Raw genomic sequence first — 21,369 nt, forward strand, 5'->3', positions numbered from 1 at the left:
GGCCAACCGGATTGATCAGATCACCATGTCTCATAGGAGTAACATGAATTTGTGCGCGTGTCAGAAATAATGCAATGTGACTCGAGTTTCTCCATCAGCTGGAAGACGGTGTCTCTTTTTTTGTCAGGGTTAGTGGAGGGGGCAGGCTGAGGGAGGGGGGCAGGCTGAGGGAGGGGGGCAGGCTGAGGGAGGGGGGCAGGCTGAGGGACGGGCAGGCTGAGGGACGGTCAGTCTGAGGGACGGTCAGTCTTAGTGGAGGGGGGCAGGCTGAGGGACGGTCAGTCTTAGTGGAGGGGGCAGGCTGAGGGACGGTCAGGCTGAGGGACGGTCAGGCTGAGGGACGGTCAGTCTTAGTGGAGGGGGCAGGCTGAGGGACGGTCAGGCTGAGGGACGGTCAGTCTTAGTGGAGGGGGGCAGGCTGAGGGACGGTCAGTCTTAGTGGAGGGGGGCAGGCTGAGGGACGGTCAGTCTTAGTGGAGGGGGGCAGGCTGAGGGACGGTCAGTCTTAGTGGAGGGGGGCAGGCTGAGGGACGGTCAGTCTTAGTGGAGGGGGCAGGCTGAGGGACGGTCAGTCTTAGTGGAGGGGGCAGGCTGAGGGACGGTCAGTCTTTACTACAGAGCTGGTTTAATTGGTTCATGTTGCTGTACAACCCTCATTACTACAGAGCTGGTTTAATTGGTTCATGTTGCTGTACAACCCTCATTACCACAGAGCTGGTTTAATTGGTTCTGTAGTCTGCTGTACAACCCTCATTACTACAGAGCTGGTTTAATTGGTTCATGTTACTGTACAACCCTCATTACCACAGAGCTGGTTTAATTGGTTCTGTAGTCTGCTGTACAACCCTCATTACCACAGAGCTGGTTTAATTGGTTCTGTAGTCTGCTGTACAACCCTCATTACTACAGAGCTGGTTTAATTTGTTCGTGTTGCTGTACAACCCTCATTACTACAGGGCTGGTTTAATTGGTTCTGTAGTCTGCTGTACAACCCTCATTACTACAGAGCTGGTTTAATTGGTTCATGTTACTGTACAACCCTCATTACTACAGAGCTGGTTTAATTGGTTCATGTTGCTGTACAACCCTCATTACCACAGAGCTGGTTTAATTGGTTCATGTTACTGTACAACCCTCATTACCACAGAGCTGGTTTAATTGATTCATGTTGCTGTACAACCCTCATTACCACAGAGCTGGTTTAATTGGTTCTGTAGTCTACTGTACAACCCTCATTACTACAGAGCTGGTTTAATTGGTTCTGTAGTCTACTGTACAACCCTCATTACCACAGAGCTGGTTTAATTGGTTCATGTTACTGTACAACCCTCATTACTACAGAGCTGGTTTAATTGGTTACTGTACAACCCTCATTACTACAGGGCTGGTTTAATTGGTTCTGTAGTCTACTGTACAACCCTCATTACCACAGGGCTGGTTTAATTGGTTCTGTAGTCTGCTGTACAACCCTCATTACTACAGAGCTGGTTTAATTGGTTCTGTAGTCTGCTGTACAACCCTCATTACCACAGGGCTGGTTTAATTGGTTCTGTAGTCTGCTGTACAACCCTCATTACCACAGGGCTGGTTTAATTGGTTCATGTTACTGTACAACCCTCATTACTACAGAGCTGGTTTAATTGGTTCGTGTTACTGTACAACCCTCATTACTACAGAGCTGGTTTAATTGGTTCTGTAGTCTGCTGTACAACCCTCATTACCACAGGGCTGGTTTAATTGGTTCTGTAGTCTGCTGTACAACCCTCATTACTACAGGGCTGGTTTAATTGATTCATGTTACTGTACAACCCTCATTACCACAGAGCTGGTTTAATTGGTTCATGTTACTGTACAACCCTCATTACTACAGAGCTGGTTTAATTGGTTCGTGTTACTGTACAACCCTCATTACTACAGAGCTGGTTTAATTGGTTCATGTTGCTGTACAACCCTCATTACCACAGGGCTGGTTTAATTGGTTCTGTAGTCTGCTGTACAACCCTCATTACCACAGAGCTGGTTTAATTGGTTCATGTTGCTGTACAGCCCTCATTACCACAGAGCTGGTTTAATTGGTTACTGTACAACCCTCATTACCACAGAGCTGGTTTAATTGGTTCATGTTGCTGTACAGCCCTCATTACCACAGAGCTGGTTTAATTGGTTACTGTACAACCCTCATTACCACAGAGCTGGTTTAATTGGTTCATGTTGCTGTACAGCCCTCATTACCACAGAGCTGGTTTAATTGGTTCATGTTGCTGTACAGCCCTCATTACCACAGAGCTGGTTTAATTGGTTACTGTTACTGTACAACCCTCATTACTACAGAGCTGGTTTAATTGGTTCGTGTTACTGTACAACCCTCATTACTACAGAGCTGGTTTAATTGGTTCTGTAGTCTGCTGTACAACCCTCATTACCACAGGGCTGGTTTAATTGGTTCTGTAGTCTGCTGTACAACCCTCATTACTACAGGGCTGGTTTAATTGATTCATGTTACTGTACAACCCTCATTACCACAGAGCTGGTTTAATTGGTTCATGTTACTGTACAACCCTCATTACTACAGAGCTGGTTTAATTGGTTCGTGTTACTGTACAACCCTCATTACTACAGAGCTGGTTTAATTGGTTCATGTTGCTGTACAACCCTCATTACCACAGGGCTGGTTTAATTGGTTCTGTAGTCTGCTGTACAACCCTCATTACCACAGAGCTGGTTTAATTGGTTCATGTTGCTGTACAGCCCTCATTACCACAGAGCTGGTTTAATTGGTTACTGTACAACCCTCATTACCACAGAGCTGGTTTAATTGGTTCATGTTGCTGTACAGCCCTCATTACCACAGAGCTGGTTTAATTGGTTACTGTACAACCCTCATTACCACAGAGCTGGTTTAATTGGTTCATGTTGCTGTACAGCCCTCATTACCACAGAGCTGGTTTAATTGGTTCATGTTGCTGTACAGCCCTCATTACCACAGAGCTGGTTTAATTGGTTACTGTACAACCCTCATTACCACAGAGCTGGTTTAATTGGTTCATGTTGCTGTACAACCCTCATTACCACAGAGCTGGTTTAATTGGTTCATGTTGCTGTACAGCCCTCATTACCACAGAGCTGGTTTAATTGGTTACTGTACAACCCTCATTACCACAGAGCTGGTTTAATTGGTTCATGTTGCGGAGGCTTATGTTTAAGTCATGTTTAGGATAATAGAATAATCTGACTGGTAGAACTCCTGATCTTCACTGAGGTTTGGGATCCACTGGTTCATCTAGTGTGTGTGTGTGTGTGGTAACAGACACTGGCTCTATTTGATTGTATATATCCATTTTGTATGAATGAGAGAGACAATGTAGTTAACACACACATTCTATATCTCCAGGACACCATGCCAGAGGTGAGACAGAGCTCCTTCGCCCTGCTGGGTGATCTGACCAAGGCCTGCTTCCCTCACGTCAAACCCTGCATCGGTAACGACCTATACCATCTCTCTCTTAATCTCTCTCTTCTTTTCCTACTAACTGTGTAACTACCAGTCTATCATACTCCTTATGTTATCTATCGTTCTCCCTTTCTCTTCCCCTTGATTTTCTCTCTCTCTTTCTGTGTGTGTGTGTGTGTCCAGCTGAGTTCATGCCTATTCTAGGGACCAACCTGAACCCAGAGTTCATCTCTGTGTGTAACAATGCTACCTGGGCCATTGGAGAGATCTGCATGCAGATGGGTGAGTCTTTCTGCATGTAGGTTTGTACACGGAGATAATATGTACATGTTAGAGATTATCATGTTTTTTTAGAATTTTGTTATTTAACAAACAAAGTAATTGTCAGTTTTGAAGCTGCTAGCATGAGTTATCTTAATGATATATTTCTCTGCTTTGTTTCTTTCTCTATCTCCGTCCCTGTCTCCGTCCCTGTCTCCTTCCCCGTCCCTGTCTCCTTCCCCGTCCCTGTCTCCTTCCCCGTCCCTGTCTCCTTCCCCGTCCCTGTCTCCTTCCCCGTCCCTGTCTCCTTCCCCGTCCCTGTCTCCTTCCCCGTCTCCTTCCCCGTCTCCTTCCCCGTCTCCTTCCCCGTCTCCTTCCCCGTCTCCTTCCCCGTCTCCTTCCCCGTCTCCTTCCCCGTCTCCTTCCCCGTCTCCTTCCCCGTCTCCTTCCCCGTCTCCTTCCCCGTCTCCGTCTCCTTCCCTGTCTCCTTCCCCTTCCCTGTCTCCGTCCCTGTCTCCTTCCCTGTCTCCTTCCCTGTCTCCTTCCCCGTCTCCTTCCCCGTCTCCTTCCCCGTCTCCTGTCTCCGTCCCTGTCTCCTTCCCTGTCTCCTTCCCTGTCTCCTTCCCTGTCTCCGTCCCTGTCTCTCTCTCTCCGTCCCTGTCTCCTTCCCCGTCTGTCTCCTTCCCCGTCTGTCTCCGTCCCCATCCCTGTCTCCGTCCCCATCCCTGTCTCCTTCCCCGTCTCCGTCCCCGTCTCCTTCCCTGTCCCCTTCCCTGTCCCTGTCCCTGTCTCCTTCCCTGTCCCTGTCTCCTTCCCTGTCCCTGTCTCCTTCCCTGTCCCTGTCTCCTTCCCTGTCCCTGTCTCCTTCCCTGTCCCTGTCTCCGTCCCTGTCTCTATCTCCGTCCCTGTCTCCTTCCCTGTCTGTCTCCGTCTCTGTCCCTGTCTCCGTCCCTGTCTCCTTCCCTGTCTGTCTCCGTCTCTGTCTCTGTCTCCATCTGTCTGTAGGTGTAGAGATGCAGCCCTATGTGTCTCTGGTTCTGAACCAGCTGGTAGAGATCATCAACAGACCCAACACACCCAAGACCTTGCTGGAGAACACTGGTACACACAGATGCTGAACAGACACACAGATACTGAACACACACGCAATCATTGGGTTTGTTTGACATTGCAGCCGATGCATTTTGGGTAAACTGTGACTGACTGACTCATCTCCAAATAATAATGAGCCGTTATTTATGATGCGAACATCAGCGACGTCAAACCAGCTCCTGATTTTTAGTTGGGTGTGTTGTACACATGAGTGAGACTCCTCCCATCTTCTTCCAGCCATTACGATTGGTCGCCTGGGCTACGTGTGTCCTCAGGAGGTGGCTCCGATGCTCCAGCAGTTCATCAGACCGTGGTGAGTCTGTCACACATCTGATGACACATCTAGTCCTTCACCTCACTGATCATTATCAACATGTTTAGATTGCCTGGTTTGTGACGCGGTGGTGTGTGTGTGTGTGACAGGTGTACGTCCCTACGGAACATCCGTGACAACGAGGAGAAAGACTCCGCCTTCAGAGGGATCTGCATGATGATTGGTGTAAACCCTGGGGGAGTGGTCCAGGTAAGAAGAAGGGAGATGGATGATGATTGGTGTAAACCCTGGGGGAGTGGTCCAGGTCAGAGGAAGGGAGATGGAGAGGACAGGTACAGGGGCCCGTACCTGTCCTCTCCTAGTTGGGCCTGTCCTCTCCTAGTTGGGCCAGTGTGGGCGCTCAACCGACGTTAGGTTACTATGGTGACTATAGGTTAGGTTACCATGGTGAGCGAGCGTTGTTCCTTCATATTTCCAATAAGTACTGATGACCCATTTTATTTGTCTCTGCCTGCAAATCGTCCTCCTAAAAGCTAGGCTGTAACCTACATAACTCCTCAGAACTAGACTGTATCCTACAGAACTACTCAGAACTAGGCTGTATCCTACAGAACTACTCAGAATTAGGCTGTATCCTACAGGACTACTCAGAACTAGGCTGTATCCTACAGAACTAGGCTGTATCCTACAGAACTAGGCTGTATCCTACAGAACTAGGCTGGATCCTACAGAACTAGGCTGGATCCTACAGAACTAGGCTGGATCCTACAGAACTAGGCTGTGTCCTACAGAACTAGGCTGTGTCCTACAGAACTAGGCTGTATCCTACAGAACTAGGCTGTGTCCTACAGAACTAGACTGTGTCCTACAGAACTAGGCTGTGTCCTACAGAACTAGGCTGTGTCCTACAGAACTAGGCTGTGTCCTACAGAACTAGGCTGTATCCTACAGGACTAGGCTGTATCCTGGCTGTATCCTACAGAACTAGGCTGTATCCTACAGGACTAGGCTGTATCCTGGCTGTATCCTACAGAACTAGGCTGTATCCTACAGAACTAGGCTGTATCCTACAGAACTAGGCTGTATCCTACAGAACTAGGCTGTATCCTACAGAACTAGGCTGTATCCTACAGGACTAGGCTGTATCCTACAGGACTAGGCTGTATCCTACAGGACTAGGCTGTATCCTGGCTGTATCCTACAGAACTAGGCTGTATCCTACAGAACTAGGCTGTATCCTACAGAACTAGGCTGTATCCTACAGGACTAGGCTGTATCCTACAGGACTAGGCTGTATCCTACAGGACTAGGCTGTATCCTACAGGACTAGGCTGTATCCTACAGGACTAGGCTGTATCCTACAGACCTAGGCTGTATCCTACAGGACTAGGCTGTAGCTGTATCCTAGAGGACTAGGCTGTATCCTAGAGGACTAGGCTGTATCCTAGAGGACTAGGCTGTATCCTAGAGGAATAGGCTGTATCCTAGAGGACTAGGCTGTATCCTGGCTGTATCCTACAGGACCAGGCTGTATCCTACAGAACTAGGCTGTATCCTACAGAACTAGGCTGTATCCTACAGAACTAGGCTGTATCCTGGCTGTATCCTACAGGACTAGGCTGTATCCTACAGGACTAGGCTGTATCCTACAGGACTAGGCTGTATCCTACAGGACTAGGCTGTATCCTACAGAACTAGGCTGTATCCTGGCTGTATCCTACAGGACCAGGCTGTATCCTACAGGACCAGGCTGTATCCTACAGGACCAGGCTGTATCCTACAGGACCAGGCTGTATCCTACAGGACCAGGCTGTATCCTACAGAACTAGGCTGTATCCTACAGAACTAGGCTGTATCCTGGCTGTATCCTACAGGACCAGGCTGTATCCTACAGGACCAGGCTGTATCCTACAGAACTAGGCTGTATCCTGGCTGTATCCTACAGGACCAGGCTGTATCCTACAGAACTACTCAGAACTAGGCTGTATCCTACAGGACTAGGCTGTGTCCTACAGAACTACTCAGAACTAGGCTGTATTCTACAGGACTAGGCTGTATCCTACAGAACTAGGCTGTATCCTACAGGACTAGGGTGTGTCCTACAGAACTAGGCTGTATCCTTCAGAACTAGGCTGTATCCTGGCTGTATCCTACAGAACTAGGCTGTGTCCTACAGGACTAGGCTGTATCCTACAGAACTACTCAGAACTAGGCTGTATCCTACAGGACCAGGCTGTATCCTACAGAACTACTCAGAACTAGGCTGTATCCTACAGGACTAGGCTGTATCCTACAGAACTAGGCTGTATCCTACAGGACCGGGCTGTATCCTACAGAACTACTCAGAACTAGGCTGTATCCTACAGAACTACTCAGAACTAGGCTGTATCCTACAGGACTAGGCTGTATCCTACAGAACTACTCAGAACTAGGCTGTATCCTACAGGACCAGGCTGTATCCTACAGGACCAGGCTGTATCCTACAGGACCAGGCTGTATCCTACAGGACTAGGCTTTATCCTACAGGACTAGGCTGTATCCTACAGAACTAGGCTGTATCCTACAGGACTAGGCTGTGTCCTACAGAACTAGGCTGTATCCTTCAGAACTAGGCTGTATCCTACAGGACTAGGCTGTATCCTACAGAACTAGGCTGTATCCTACAGGACTAGGCTGTGTCCTACAGGACCAGGCTGTATCCTACAGGACTAGGCTGTATCCTGGCTGTATCCTACAGAACTAGGCTGTATCCTACAGAACTAGGCTGTATCCTACAGAACTAGGCTGTATCCTACAGAACTAGGCTGTATCCTACAGGACTAGGCTGTATCCTACAGAACTAGGCTGTATCCTACAGAACTAGGCTGTATCCTACAGGACTAGGCTGTATCCTGGCTGTATCCTACAGAACTAGGCTGTGTCCTACAGAACTAGGCTGTATCCTACAGAACTAGACTGTGTCCTACAGAACTAGACTGTGTCCTACAGAACTAGACTGTGTCCTACAGAACTAGACTGTGTCCTACAGAACTAGGCTGTGTCCTACAGAACTAGGCTGTGTCCTACAGAACTAGGCTGTGTCCTACAGAACTAGGCTGTGTCCTACAGAACTAGGCTGTATCCTACAGAACTAGGCTGTATCCTACAGGACTAGGCTGTCCTACAGAACTAGGCTGTATCCTGGCTGTATCCTACAGAACTAGGCTGTGTCCTACAGGACTAGGCTGTATCCTACAGAACTACTCAGAACTAGGCTGTATCCTACAGGACCAGGCTGTATCCTACAGAACTACTCAGAACTAGGCTGTATCCTACAAAACTACTCAGAACTAGGCTGTATCCTACAGGACTAGGCTGTATCCTACAGAACTAGGCTGTATCCTACAGAACTAGGCTGTATCCTACAGAACTAGGCTGTATCCTACAGAACTAGGCTGTATCCTACAGGACTAGGCTGTATCCTACAGGACTAGGCTGTATCCTACAGGACTAGGCTGGATCCTACAGAACTAGGCTGTGTCCTACAGAACTAGGCTGTATCCTACAGAACTAGACTGTGTCCTACAGAACTAGGCTGTGTCCTACAGAACTAGGCTGTGTCCTACAGAACTAGGCTGTGTCCTACAGAACTAGGCTGTGTCCTACAGAACTAGGCTGTGTCCTACAGAACTAGGCTGTGTCCTACAGAACTAGGCTGTGTCCTACAGAACTAGGCTGTGTCCTACAGGACTAGGCTGTATCCTACAGGACTAGGCTGTATCCTACAGGACTAGGCTGTGTCCTACAGAACTAGGCTGTATCCTTCAGAACTAGGCTGTATCCTGGCTGTATCCTACAGAACTAGGCTGTGTCCTACAGGACTAGGCTGTATCCTACAGAACTACTCAGAACTAGGCTGTATCCTACAGGACCAGGCTGTATCCTACAGAACTACTCAGAACTAGGCTGTATCCTACAGGACCAGGCTGTATCCTACAGAACTACTCAGAACTAGGCTGTATCCTACAGAACTACTCAGAACTAGGCTGTATCCGACAGGACTAGGCTGTATCCTACAGAACTAGGCTGTATCCTACAGAACTAGGCTGTATCCTACAGAACTAGGCTGTATCCTACAGAACTAGGCTGTATCCTACAGGACCAGGCTGTATCCTACAGAACTACTCAGAACTAGGCTGTATCCTACAGAACTACTCAGAACTAGGCTGTATCCTACAGGACCAGGCTGTATCCTACAGGACTAGGCTGTATCCTACAGGACCAGGCTGTGTCCTACAGGACCAGGCTGTATCCTACAGGACTAGGCTGTATCCTACAGGACTAGGCTGTATCCTGGCTGTATCCTACAGAACTAGGCTGTATCCTACAGAACTAGGCTGTATCCTACAGAACTAGGCTGTATCCTACAGAACTAGGCTGTATCCTACAGAACTAGGCTGTATCCTACAGAACTACTCAGAACTAGGCTGTATCCTACAGGACCAGGCTGTATCCTACAGAACTACTCAGAACTAGGCTGTATCCTACAGGACTAGGCTGTATCCTGGCTGTATCCTACAGAACTAGGCTGTGTCCTACAGGACTAGGCTGTATCCTACAGAACTACTCAGAACTAGGCTGTATCCTGGCTGTATCCTACAGGACCAGGCTGTATCCTACAGAACTACTCAGAACTAGGCTGTATCCTACAGGACTAGGCTGTATCCTACAGAACTAGGCTGTATCCTACAGGACCAGGCTGTATCCTACAGAACTACTCAGAACTAGGCTGTATCCTACAGAACTACTCAGAACTAGGCTGTATCCTACAGGACTAGGCTGTATCCTACAGAACTACTCAGAACTAGGCTGTATCCTACAGGACCAGGCTGTATCCTACAAGACTAGGCTGTATCCTACAGGACCAGGCTGTGTCCTACAGGACCAGGCTGTATCCTACAGGACTAGGCTGTATCCTGGCTGTATCCTACAGAACTAGGCTGTATCCTACAGAACTAGGCTGTATCCTACAGAACTAGGCTGTATCCTACAGAACTAGGCTGTATCCTACAGGACTAGGCTGTATCCTACAGAACTAGGCTGTATCCTACAGGACTAGGCTGTATCCTACAGAACTAGGCTGTATCCTGGCTGTATCCTACAGGACCAGGCTGTATCCTACAGGACCAGGCTGTATCCTACAGGACCAGGCTGTATCCTACAGGACCAGGCTGTATCCTACAGGACCAGGCTGTATCCTACAGAACTAGGCTGTATCCTACAGAACTAGGCTGTATCCTGGCTGTATCCTACAGGACCAGGCTGTATCCTACAGGACCAGGCTGTATCCTACAGAACTAGGCTGTATCCTGGCTGTATCCTACAGGACCAGGCTGTATCCTACAGAACTACTCAGAACTAGGCTGTATCCTACAGGACTAGGCTGTGTCCTACAGAACTACTCAGAACTAGGCTGTATTCTACAGGACTAGGCTGTATCCTACAGAACTAGGCTGTATCCTACAGGACTAGGGTGTGTCCTACAGAACTAGGCTGTATCCTTCAGAACTAGGCTGTATCCTGGCTGTATCCTACAGAACTAGGCTGTGTCCTACAGGACTAGGCTGTATCCTACAGAACTACTCAGAACTAGGCTGTATCCTACAGGACCAGGCTGTATCCTACAGAACTACTCAGAACTAGGCTGTATCCTACAGGACTAGGCTGTATCCTACAGAACTAGGCTGTATCCTACAGGACCGGGCTGTATCCTACAGAACTACTCAGAACTAGGCTGTATCCTACAGAACTACTCAGAACTAGGCTGTATCCTACAGGACTAGGCTGTATCCTACAGAACTACTCAGAACTAGGCTGTATCCTACAGGACCAGGCTGTATCCTACAGGACCAGGCTGTATCCTACAGGACCAGGCTGTATCCTACAGGACTAGGCTTTATCCTACAGGACTAGGCTGTATCCTACAGAACTAGGCTGTATCCTACAGGACTAGGCTGTGTCCTACAGAACTAGGCTGTATCCTTCAGAACTAGGCTGTATCCTACAGGACTAGGCTGTATCCTACAGAACTAGGCTGTATCCTACAGGACTAGGCTGTGTCCTACAGGACCAGGCTGTATCCTACAGGACTAGGCTGTATCCTGGCTGTATCCTACAGAACTAGGCTGTATCCTACAGAACTAGGCTGTATCCTACAGAACTAGGCTGTATCCTACAGAACTAGGCTGTATCCTACAGGACTAGGCTGTATCCTACAGAACTAGGCTGTATCCTACAGAACTAGGCTGTATCCTACAGGACTAGGCTGTATCCTGGCTGTATCCTACAGAACTAGGCTGTGTCCTACAGAACTAGGCTGTATCCTACAGAACTAGACTGTGTCCTACAGAACTAGACTGTGTCCTACAGAACTAGACTGTGTCCTACAGAACTAGACTGTGTCCTACAGAACTAGACTGTGTCCTACAGAACTAGGCTGTGTCCTACAGAACTAGGCTGTGTCCTACAGAACTAGGCTGTGTCCTACAGAACTAGGCTGTATCCTACAGGACTAGGCTGTATCCTACAGAACTAGGCTGTATCCTACAGGACTAGGCTGTCCTACAGAACTAGGCTGTATCCTGGCTGTATCCTACAGAACTAGGCTGTGTCCTACAGGACTAGGCTGTATCCTACAGAACTACTCAGAACTAGGCTGTATCCTACAGGACCAGGCTGTATCCTACAGAACTACTCAGAACTAGGCTGTATCCTACAAAACTACTCAGAACTAGGCTGTATCCTACAGGACTAGGCTGTATCCTACAGAACTAGGCTGTATCCTACAGAACTAGGCTGTATCCTACAGAACTAGGCTGTATCCTACAGAACTAGGCTGTATCCTACAGAACTAGGCTGTATCCTACAGGACTAGGCTGTATCCTACAGGACTAGGCTGTATCCTACAGGACTAGGCTGGATCCTACAGAACTAGGCTGTGTCCTACAGAACTAGGCTGTATCCTACAGAACTAGACTGTGTCCTACAGAACTAGGCTGTGTCCTACAGAACTAGGCTGTGTCCTACAGAACTAGGCTGTGTCCTACAGAACTAGGCTGTGTCCTACAGAACTAGGCTGTGTCCTACAGAACTAGGCTGTGTCCTACAGAACTAGGCTGTGTCCTACAGGACTAGGCTGTATCCTACAGGACTAGGCTGTATCCTACAGGACTAGGCTGTGTCCTACAGAACTAGGCTGTATCCTTCAGAACTAGGCTGTATCCTGGCTGTATCCTACAGAACTAGGCTGTGTCCTACAGGACTAGGCTGTATCCTACAGAACTACTCAGAACTAGGCTGTATCCTACAGGACCAGGCTGTATCCTACAGAACTACTCAGAACTAGGCTGTATCCTACAGGACCAGGCTGTATCCTACAGAACTACTCAGAACTAGGCTGTATCCTACAGAACTACTCAGAACTAGGCTGTATCCGACAGGACTAGGCTGTATCCTACAGAACTAGGCTGTATCCTACAGAACTAGGCTGTATCCTACAGAACTAGGCTGTATCCTACAGAACTAGGCTGTATCCTACAGGACCAGGCTGTATCCTACAGAACTACTCAGAACTAGGCTGTATCCTACAGAACTACTCAGAACTAGGCTGTATCCTACAGGACCAGGCTGTATCCTACAGGACTAGGCTGTATCCTACAGGACCAGGCTGTGTCCTACAGGACCAGGCTGTATCCTACAGGACTAGGCTGTATCCTACAGGACTAGGCTGTATCCTGGCTGTATCCTACAGAACTAGGCTGTATCCTACAGAACTAGGCTGTATCCTACAGAACTAGGCTGTATCCTACAGAACTAGGCTGTATCCTACAGAACTAGGCTGTATCCTACAGAACTACTCAGAACTAGGCTGTATCCTACAGGACCAGGCTGTATCCTACAGAACTACTCAGAACTAGGCTGTATCCTACAGGACTAGGCTGTATCCTGGCTGTATCCTACAGAACTAGGCTGTGTCCTACAGGACTAGGCTGTATCCTACAGAACTACTCAGAACTAGGCTGTATCCTGGCTGTATCCTACAGGACCAGGCTGTATCCTACAGAACTACTCAGAACTAGGCTGTATCCTACAGGACTAGGCTGTATCCTACAGAACTAGGCTGTATCCTACAGGACCAGGCTGTATCCTACAGAACTACTCAGAACTAGGCTGTATCCTACAGAACTACTCAGAACTAGGCTGTATCCTACAGGACTAGGCTGTATCCTACAGAACTACTCAGAACTAGGCTGTATCCTACAGGACCAGGCTGTATCCTACAAGACTAGGCTGTATCCTACAGGACCAGGCTGTGTCCTACAGGACCAGGCTGTATCCTACAGGACTAGGCTGTATCCTGGCTGTATCCTACAGAACTAGGCTGTATCCTACAGAACTAGGCTGTATCCTACAGAACTAGGCTGTATCCTACAGAACTAGGCTGTATCCTACAGGACTAGGCTGTATCCTACAGAACTAGGCTGTATCCTACAGGACTAGGCTGTGTCCTACAGAACTAGGCTGTATCCTTCAGAACTAGGCTGTATCCTGGCTGTATCCTACAGGACTAGGCTGTATCCTACAGAACTACTCAGAACTAGGCTGTATCCTACAGGACCAGGCTGTATCCTACAGGACCAGGCTGTATCCTACAGGACCAGGCTGTATCCTACAGGACTAGGCTTTATCCTACAGGACTAGGCTGTATCCTACAGAACTAGGCTGTATCCTACAGGACTAGGCTGTGTCCTACAGAACTAGGCTGTATCCTTCAGAACTAGGCTGTATCCTACAGGACTAGGCTGTATCCTACAGAACTAGGCTGTATCCTACAGGACTAGGCTGTGTCCTACAGGACCAGGCTGTATCCTACAGGACTAGGCTGTATCCTGGCTGTATCCTACAGAACTAGGCTGTATCCTACAGAACTAGGCTGTATCCTACAGAACTAGGCTGTATCCTACAGGACTAGGCTGTATCCTACAGAACTAGGCTGTATCCTACAGAACTAGGCTGTATCCTACAGAACTAGGCTGTATCCTACAGGACTAGGCTGTATCCTGGCTGTATCCTACAGAACTAGGCTGTGTCCTACAGAACTAGACTGTGTCCTACAGAACTAGACTGTGTCCTACAGAACTAGACTGTGTCCTACAGAACTAGGCTGTGTCCTACAGAACTAGGCTGTGTCCTACAGAACTAGGCTGTGTCCTACAGAACTAGGCTGTATCCTACAGGACTAGGCTGTATCCTACAGAACTAGGCTGTATCCTACAGGACTAGGCTGTGTCCTACAGAACTAGGCTGTATCCTTCAGAACTAGGCTGTATCCTGGCTGTATCCTACAGAACTAGGCTGTGTCCTACAGGACTAGGCTGTATCCTACAGAACTACTCAGAACTAGGCTGTATCCTACAGGACCAGGCTGTATCCTACAGAACTACTCAGAACTAGGCTGTATCCTACAGAACTACTCAGAACTAGGCTGTATCCTACAGGACTAGGCTGTATCCTACAGAACTAGGCTGTATCCTACAGAACTAGGCTGTATCCTACAGAACTAGGCTGTATCCTACAGAACTAGGCTGTATCCTACAGAACTAGGCTGTATCCTACAGGACTAGGCTGGATCCTACAGAACTAGGCTGTGTCCTACAGAACTAGGCTGTATCCTACAGAACTAGACTGTGTCCTACAGAACTAGGCTGTGTCCTACAGAACTAGGCTGTGTCCTACAGAACTAGGCTGTGTCCTACAGAACTAGGCTGTGTCCTACAGAACTAGGCTGTGTCCTACAGAACTAGGCTGTGTCCTACAGAACTAGGCTGTGTCCTACAGGACTAGGCTGTATCCTACAGGACTAGGCTGTATCCTACAGGACTAGGCTGTGTCCTACAGAACTAGGCTGTATCCTTCAGAACTAGGCTGTATCCTGGCTGTATCCTACAGAACTAGGCTGTGTCCTACAGGACTAGGCTGTATCCTACAGAACTACTCAGAACTAGGCTGTATCCTACAGGACCAGGCTGTATCCTACAGAACTACTCAGAACTAGGCTGTATCCTACAGAACTACTCAGAACTAGGCTGTATCCGACAGGACTAGGCTGTATCCTACAGAACTAGGCTGTATCCTACAGAACTAGGCTGTATCCTACAGAACTAGGCTGTATCCTACAGGACCAGGCTGTATCCTACAGAACTACTCAGAACTAGGCTGTATCCTACAGAACTACTCAGAACTAGGCTGTATCCTACAGGACTAGGCTGTATCCTACAGAACTACTCAGAACTAGGCTGTATCCTACAGGACCAGGCTGTATCCTACAGGACTAGGCTGTATCCTACAGGACCAGGCTGTGTCCTACAGGACCAGGCTGTATCCTACAGGACTAGGCTGTATCCTACAGGACTAGGCTGTATCCTGGCTGTATCCTACAGAACTAGGCTGTATCCTACAGAACTAGGCTGTATCCTACAGAACTAGGCTGTATCCTACAGAACTAGGCTGTATCCTACAGAACTAGGCTGTATCCTACAGAACTACTCAGAACTAGGCTGTATCCTACAGGACCAGGCTGTATCCTACAGAACTACTCAGAACTAGGCTGTATCCTACAGGACTAGGCTGTATCCTGGCTGTATCCTACAGAACTAGGCTGTGTCCTACAGGACTAGGCTGTATCCTACAGAACTACTCAGAACTAGGCTGTATCCTGGCTGTATCCTACAGGACCAGGCTGTATCCTACAGAACTACTCAGAACTAGGCTGTATCCTACAGGACTAGGCTGTATCCTACAGAACTAGGCTGTATCCTACAGGACCAGGCTGTATCCTACAGAACTACTCAGAACTAGGCTGTATCCTACAGAACTACTCAGAACTAGGCTGTATCCTACAGGACTAGGCTGTATCCTACAGAACTACTCAGAACTAGGCTGTATCCTACAGGACCAGGCTGTATCCTACAGGACCAGGCTGTATCCTACAGGACTAGGCTGTATCCTACAGGACCAGGCTGTGTCCTACAGGACCAGGCTGTATCCTACAGGACCAGGCTGTATCCTACAGGACTAGGCTGTATCCTACAGAACTAGGCTGTATCCTACAGAACTAGGCTGTATCCTACAGAACTAGGCTGTATCCTACAGAACTAGGCTGTATCCTACAGGACTAGGCTGTATCCTACAGGACTAGGCTGTGTCCTACAGAACTAGGCTGTATCCTTCAGAACTAGGCTGTATCCTGGCTGTGTCCTACAGAACTAGGCTGTGTCCTACAGGACTAGGCTGTATCCTACAGAACTACTCAGAACTAGGCTGTATCCTACAGGACCAGGCTGTATCCTACAGAACTACTCAGAACTAGGCTGTATCCTACAGAACTACTCAGAACTAGGCTGTATCCTACAGGACTAGGCTGTATCCTACAGAACTAGGCTGTATCCTACAGAACTAGGCTGTATCCTACAGGACCAGGCTGTATCCTACAGAACTACTCAGAACTAGGCTGTATCCTACAGAACTACTCAGAACTAGGCTGTATCCTACAGGACTAGGCTGTATCCTACAGAACTACTCAGAACTAGGCTGTATCCTACAGGACCAGGCTGTATCCTACAGGACCAGGCTGTATCCTACAGGACTAGGCTGTATCCTACAGGACCAGGCTGTGTCCTACAGGACCAGGCTGTATCCTACAGGACTAGGCTGTATCCTGGCTGTATCCTACAGAACTAGGCTGTATCCTACAGAACTAGGCTGTATCCTACAGGACTAGGCTGTATCCTACAGGACTAGGCTGTATCCTACAGGACTAGGCTGTATCCTACAGGACTAGGCTGTATCCTACAGACCTAGGCTGTATCCTACAGACCTAGGCTGTATCCTACAGGACCAGGCTGTGTCCTACAGGACTAGGCTGTAGCTGTATCCTAGAGGACTAGGCTGTATCCTAGAGGACTAGGCTGTATCCTAGAGGACTAGGCTGTATCCTAGAGGACTAGGCTGTATCCTAGAGGACTAGGCTGTATCCTAGAGGACTAGGCTGTATCCTAGAGGACTAGGCTGTATCCTACAGGACTAGGCTGTATCCTACAGGACCAGGCTGTATCCTACAGGACTAGGCTGTATCCTACAGGACTAGGCTGTATCCTACAGAACTAGGCTGTATCCTACAGAACTAGGCTGTATCCTGCAGGACTAGGCTGTATCCTACAGAACTAGGCTGTATCCTGGCTGTATCCTACAGGACCAGGCTGTATCCTACAGAACTAGGCTGTATCCTACAGAACTAGGCTGTATCCTACAGAACTAGGCTGTATCCTACAGAACTAGGCTGTATCCTACAGAACTAGGCTGTATCCTGCAGGACCAGGCTGTATCCTACAGAACTAGGCTGTATCCTACAGGACCAGGCTGTATCCTACAGGACCAGGCTGTATCCTACAGAACTAGGCTGTATCCTGGCTGTATCCTACAGGACCAGGCTGTATCCTACAGAACTAGGCTGTATCCTACAGAACTAGGCTGTATCCTACAGAACTAGGCTGTATCCTACAGGACTAGGCTGTGTCCTACAGAACTAGGCTGTATCCTTCAGAACTAGGCTGTATCCTGGCTGTATCCTACAGAACTAGGCTGTGTCCTACAGGACTAGGCTGTATCCTACAGAACTACTCAGAACTAGGCTGTATCCTACAGAACTACTCAGAACTAGGCTGTATCCTACAGAACTAGGCTGTATCCTACAGAACTAGGCTGTATCCTACAGGACCAGGCTGTATCCTACAGAACTACTCAGAACTAGGCTGTATCCTACAGAACTACTCAGAACTAGGCTGTATCCTACAGGACTAGGCTGTATCCTACAGAACTACTCAGAACTAGGCTGTATCCTACAGAACCAGGCTGTATCCTACAGGACCAGGCTGTATTCTACAGGACCAGGCTGTGTCCTACAGGACCAGGCTGTGTCCTACAGGACCAGGCTGTATCCTACAGGACTAGGCTGTATCCTGGCTGTATCCTACAGAACTAGGCTGTATCCTACAGAACTAGGCTGTATCCTACAGAACTAGGCTGTATCCTACAGAACTAGGCTGTATCCTACAGGACTAGGCTGTATCCTACAGGACTAGGCTGTATCCTACAGGACTAGGCTGTATCCTACAGACCTAGGCTGTATCCTACAGGACCAGGCTGTGTCCTACAGGACTAGGCTGTAGCTGTATCCTAGAGGACTAGGCTGTATCCTAGAGGACTAGGCTGTATCCTAGAGGACTAGGCTGTATCCTAGAGGACTAGGCTGTATCCTAGAGGACTAGGCTGTATCCTAGAGGACTAGGCTGTATCCTAGAGGACTAGGCTGTATCCTAGAGGACTAGGCTGTATCCTAGAGGACTAGGCTGTATCCTAGAGGACTAGGCTGTATCCTAGAGGACTAGGCTGTATCCTAGAGGACTAGGCTGTATCCTAGAGGACTAGGCTGTGTCCTAGAGGACTAGGCTGTGTCCTAGAGGACTAGGCTGTGTCCTAGAGGACTAGGCTGTGTCCTACAGGACTAGGCTGTATCCTACAGGACTAGGCTGTATCCTACAGGACTAGGCTGTATCCTGGCTGTATCCTACAGGACCAGGCTGTATCCTACAGAACTAGACTGTATCCTGGCTGTATCCTACAGGACCAGGCTGTATCCTACAGGACCAGGCTGTATCCTACAGGACTAGGCTGTATCCTACAGGACTAGGCCGTATCCTACAGGACTAGGCTGTATCCTACAGGACTAGGCTGTATCCTACAGGACTAGGCTGTATCCTACAGAACTAGGCTGTATCCTGGCTGTATCCTACAGGACCAGGCTGTATCCTACAGGACCAGGCTGTATCCTACAGGACTAGGCTGTATCCTACAGGACCAGGCTGTATCCTACAGGACTAGGCTGTATCCTACAGGACTAGGCTGTATCCTACAGGACTAGGCTGTATCCTACAGAACTAGGCTGTATCCTACAGGACTAGGCTGTATCCTACAGAACTAGGCTGTATCCTACAGGACTAGGCTGTATCCTACAGAACTAGGCTGTATCCTGGCTGTATCCTACAGGACCAGGCTGTATCCTGGCTGTATCCTACAGGACCAGGCTGTTTCCTACAGAACTACTCAGAACTAGGCTGTATCCTACAGGACTAGGCTGTATCCTACAGAACTACTCAGAACTGGGCTGTATCCTACAGGACTAGGCTGTATCCTACAGAACTAGGCTGTATCCTACAGAACTAGGCTGTATCCTACAGGACTAGGCTGTATCCTGGCTGTATCCTACAGGACCAGGCTGTATCATACAGGACCAGGCTGTATCCTACAGGACTAGGCTGTGTCCTAGAGGACTAGGCTGTGTCCTACAGGACTAGGCTGTGTCCTACAGGACTAGGCTGTGTCCTACAGGACTAGGCTGTATCCTACAGGACTAGGCTGTATCCTGGCTGTATCCTACAGGACCAGGCTGTATCCTACAGAACTAGACTGTATCCTGGCTGTATCCTACAGGACCAGGCTGTATCCTACAGGACCAGGCTGTATCCTACAGGACTAGGCTGTATCCTACAGGACTAGGCCGTATCCTACAGGACTAGGCCGTATCCTACAGGACTAGGCCGTATCCTACAGGACTAGGCTGTATCCTACAGGACTAGGCTGTATCCTACAGGACTAGGCTGTATCCTACAGGACCAGGCTGTATCCTACAGGACCAGGCTGTATCCTACAGGACTAGGCTGTATCCTACAGGACCAGGCTGTATCCTACAGGACTAGGCTGTATCCTACAGGACTAGGCTGTATCCTACAGGACTAGGCTGTATCCTACAGAACTAGGCTGTATCCTACAGGACTAGGCTGTATCCTACAGAACTAGGCTGTATCCTGGATGTATCCTACAGGACCAGGCTGTATCCTACAGAACTAGGCTGTATCCTGGCTGTATCCTACAGGACCAGGCTGTATCCTGGCTGTATCCTACAGGACCAGGCTGTTTCCTACAGAACTACTCAGAACTAGGCTGTATCCTACAGGACTAGGCTGTATCCTACAGAACTACTCAGAACTGGGCTGTATCCTACAGGACTAGGCTGTATCCTACAGAACTAGGCTGTATCCTACAGAACTAGGCTGTATCCTACAGGACTAGGCTGTATCCTGGCTGTATCCTACAGGACCAGGCTGTATCATACAGGACCAGGCTGTATCCTACAGGACTAGGCTGTATCCTACAGAACTACTCAGAACTAGGCTGTATCTTACAGGACCAGGCTGTATCCTACAGAACTACTCAGAACTATGCTGTATCCTACAGGACTAGGCTGTATCCTGGCTGTATCCTACAGGACCAGGCTGTATCCTACAGGACCAGGCTGTATCCTACAGGACTAGGCTGTATCCTACAGAACTACTCAGAACTAGGCTGTATCCTACAGGACTAGGCTGTATCCTACAGAACTAGGCTGTATCCTACAGAACTAGGCTGTATCCTACAGGACTAGGCTGTATCCTGGCTGTATCCTACAGGACCAGACTGTATCCTACAGGACCAGGCTATATCCTACAGAACTAGGCTGTATCCTACAGGACCAGGCTGTATCCTACAGGACCAGGCTGTATCCTACAGGACTAGGCTGTATCCTACAGGACCAGGCTGTGTCCTACAGGACCAGGCTGTGTCCTACAGGACCAGGCTGTATCCTACAGGACTAGGCTGTATCCTGGCTGTATCCTACAGAACTAGGCTGTATCCTACAGAACTAGGCTGTATCCTACAGAACTAGGCTGTATCCTACAGAACTAGGCTGTATCCTACAGGACTAGGCTGTATCCTACAGACCTAGGCTGTATCCTACAGACCTAGGCTGTATCCTACAGGACTAGGCTGTATCCTACAGGACTAGGCTGTATCCTACAGAACTAGGCTGTATCCTACAGAACTAGGCTGTATCCTACAGAACTAGGCTGTATCCTACAGGACTAGGCTGTATCCTACAGGACCAGGCTGTGTCCTACAGGACTAGGCTGTAGCTGTATCCTAGAGGACTAGGCTGTAGCTGTATCCTAGAGGACTAGGCTGTATCCTAGAGGACTAGGCTGTATCCTAGAGGACTAGGCTGTATCCTAGAGGACTAGGCTGTATCCTAGAGGACTAGGCTGTATCCTAGAGGACTAGGCTGTATCCTAGAGGACTAGGCTGTATCCTAGAGGACTAG

At 48.7% G+C, this 21,369-nt stretch overlaps 1 protein-coding gene across 1 annotated transcript in view; it reads left to right on the top strand.

The window, feature by feature from the left end:
- Nucleotides 1-21,369, top strand: part of LOC139370243 (transportin-2) — a 52,806-nt gene that overhangs the window by 23,828 nt on the left and 7,609 nt on the right. The window contains exons 17-21 of the mRNA XM_071109600.1: nt 3,392-3,479; nt 3,635-3,733; nt 4,718-4,813; nt 5,042-5,117; nt 5,228-5,327. Of these exons, the coding sequence (XP_070965701.1) occupies nt 3,392-3,479; nt 3,635-3,733; nt 4,718-4,813; nt 5,042-5,117; nt 5,228-5,327 (459 nt within the window). The remainder of the gene's footprint in view (nt 1-3,391; nt 3,480-3,634; nt 3,734-4,717; nt 4,814-5,041; nt 5,118-5,227; nt 5,328-21,369) is intronic.

Source organism: Oncorhynchus clarkii, chromosome 17, assembly GCF_045791955.1.
Source record: "Oncorhynchus clarkii lewisi isolate Uvic-CL-2024 chromosome 17, UVic_Ocla_1.0, whole genome shotgun sequence".
Taxonomy (NCBI): Eukaryota; Metazoa; Chordata; class Actinopteri; order Salmoniformes; family Salmonidae; genus Oncorhynchus; species Oncorhynchus clarkii.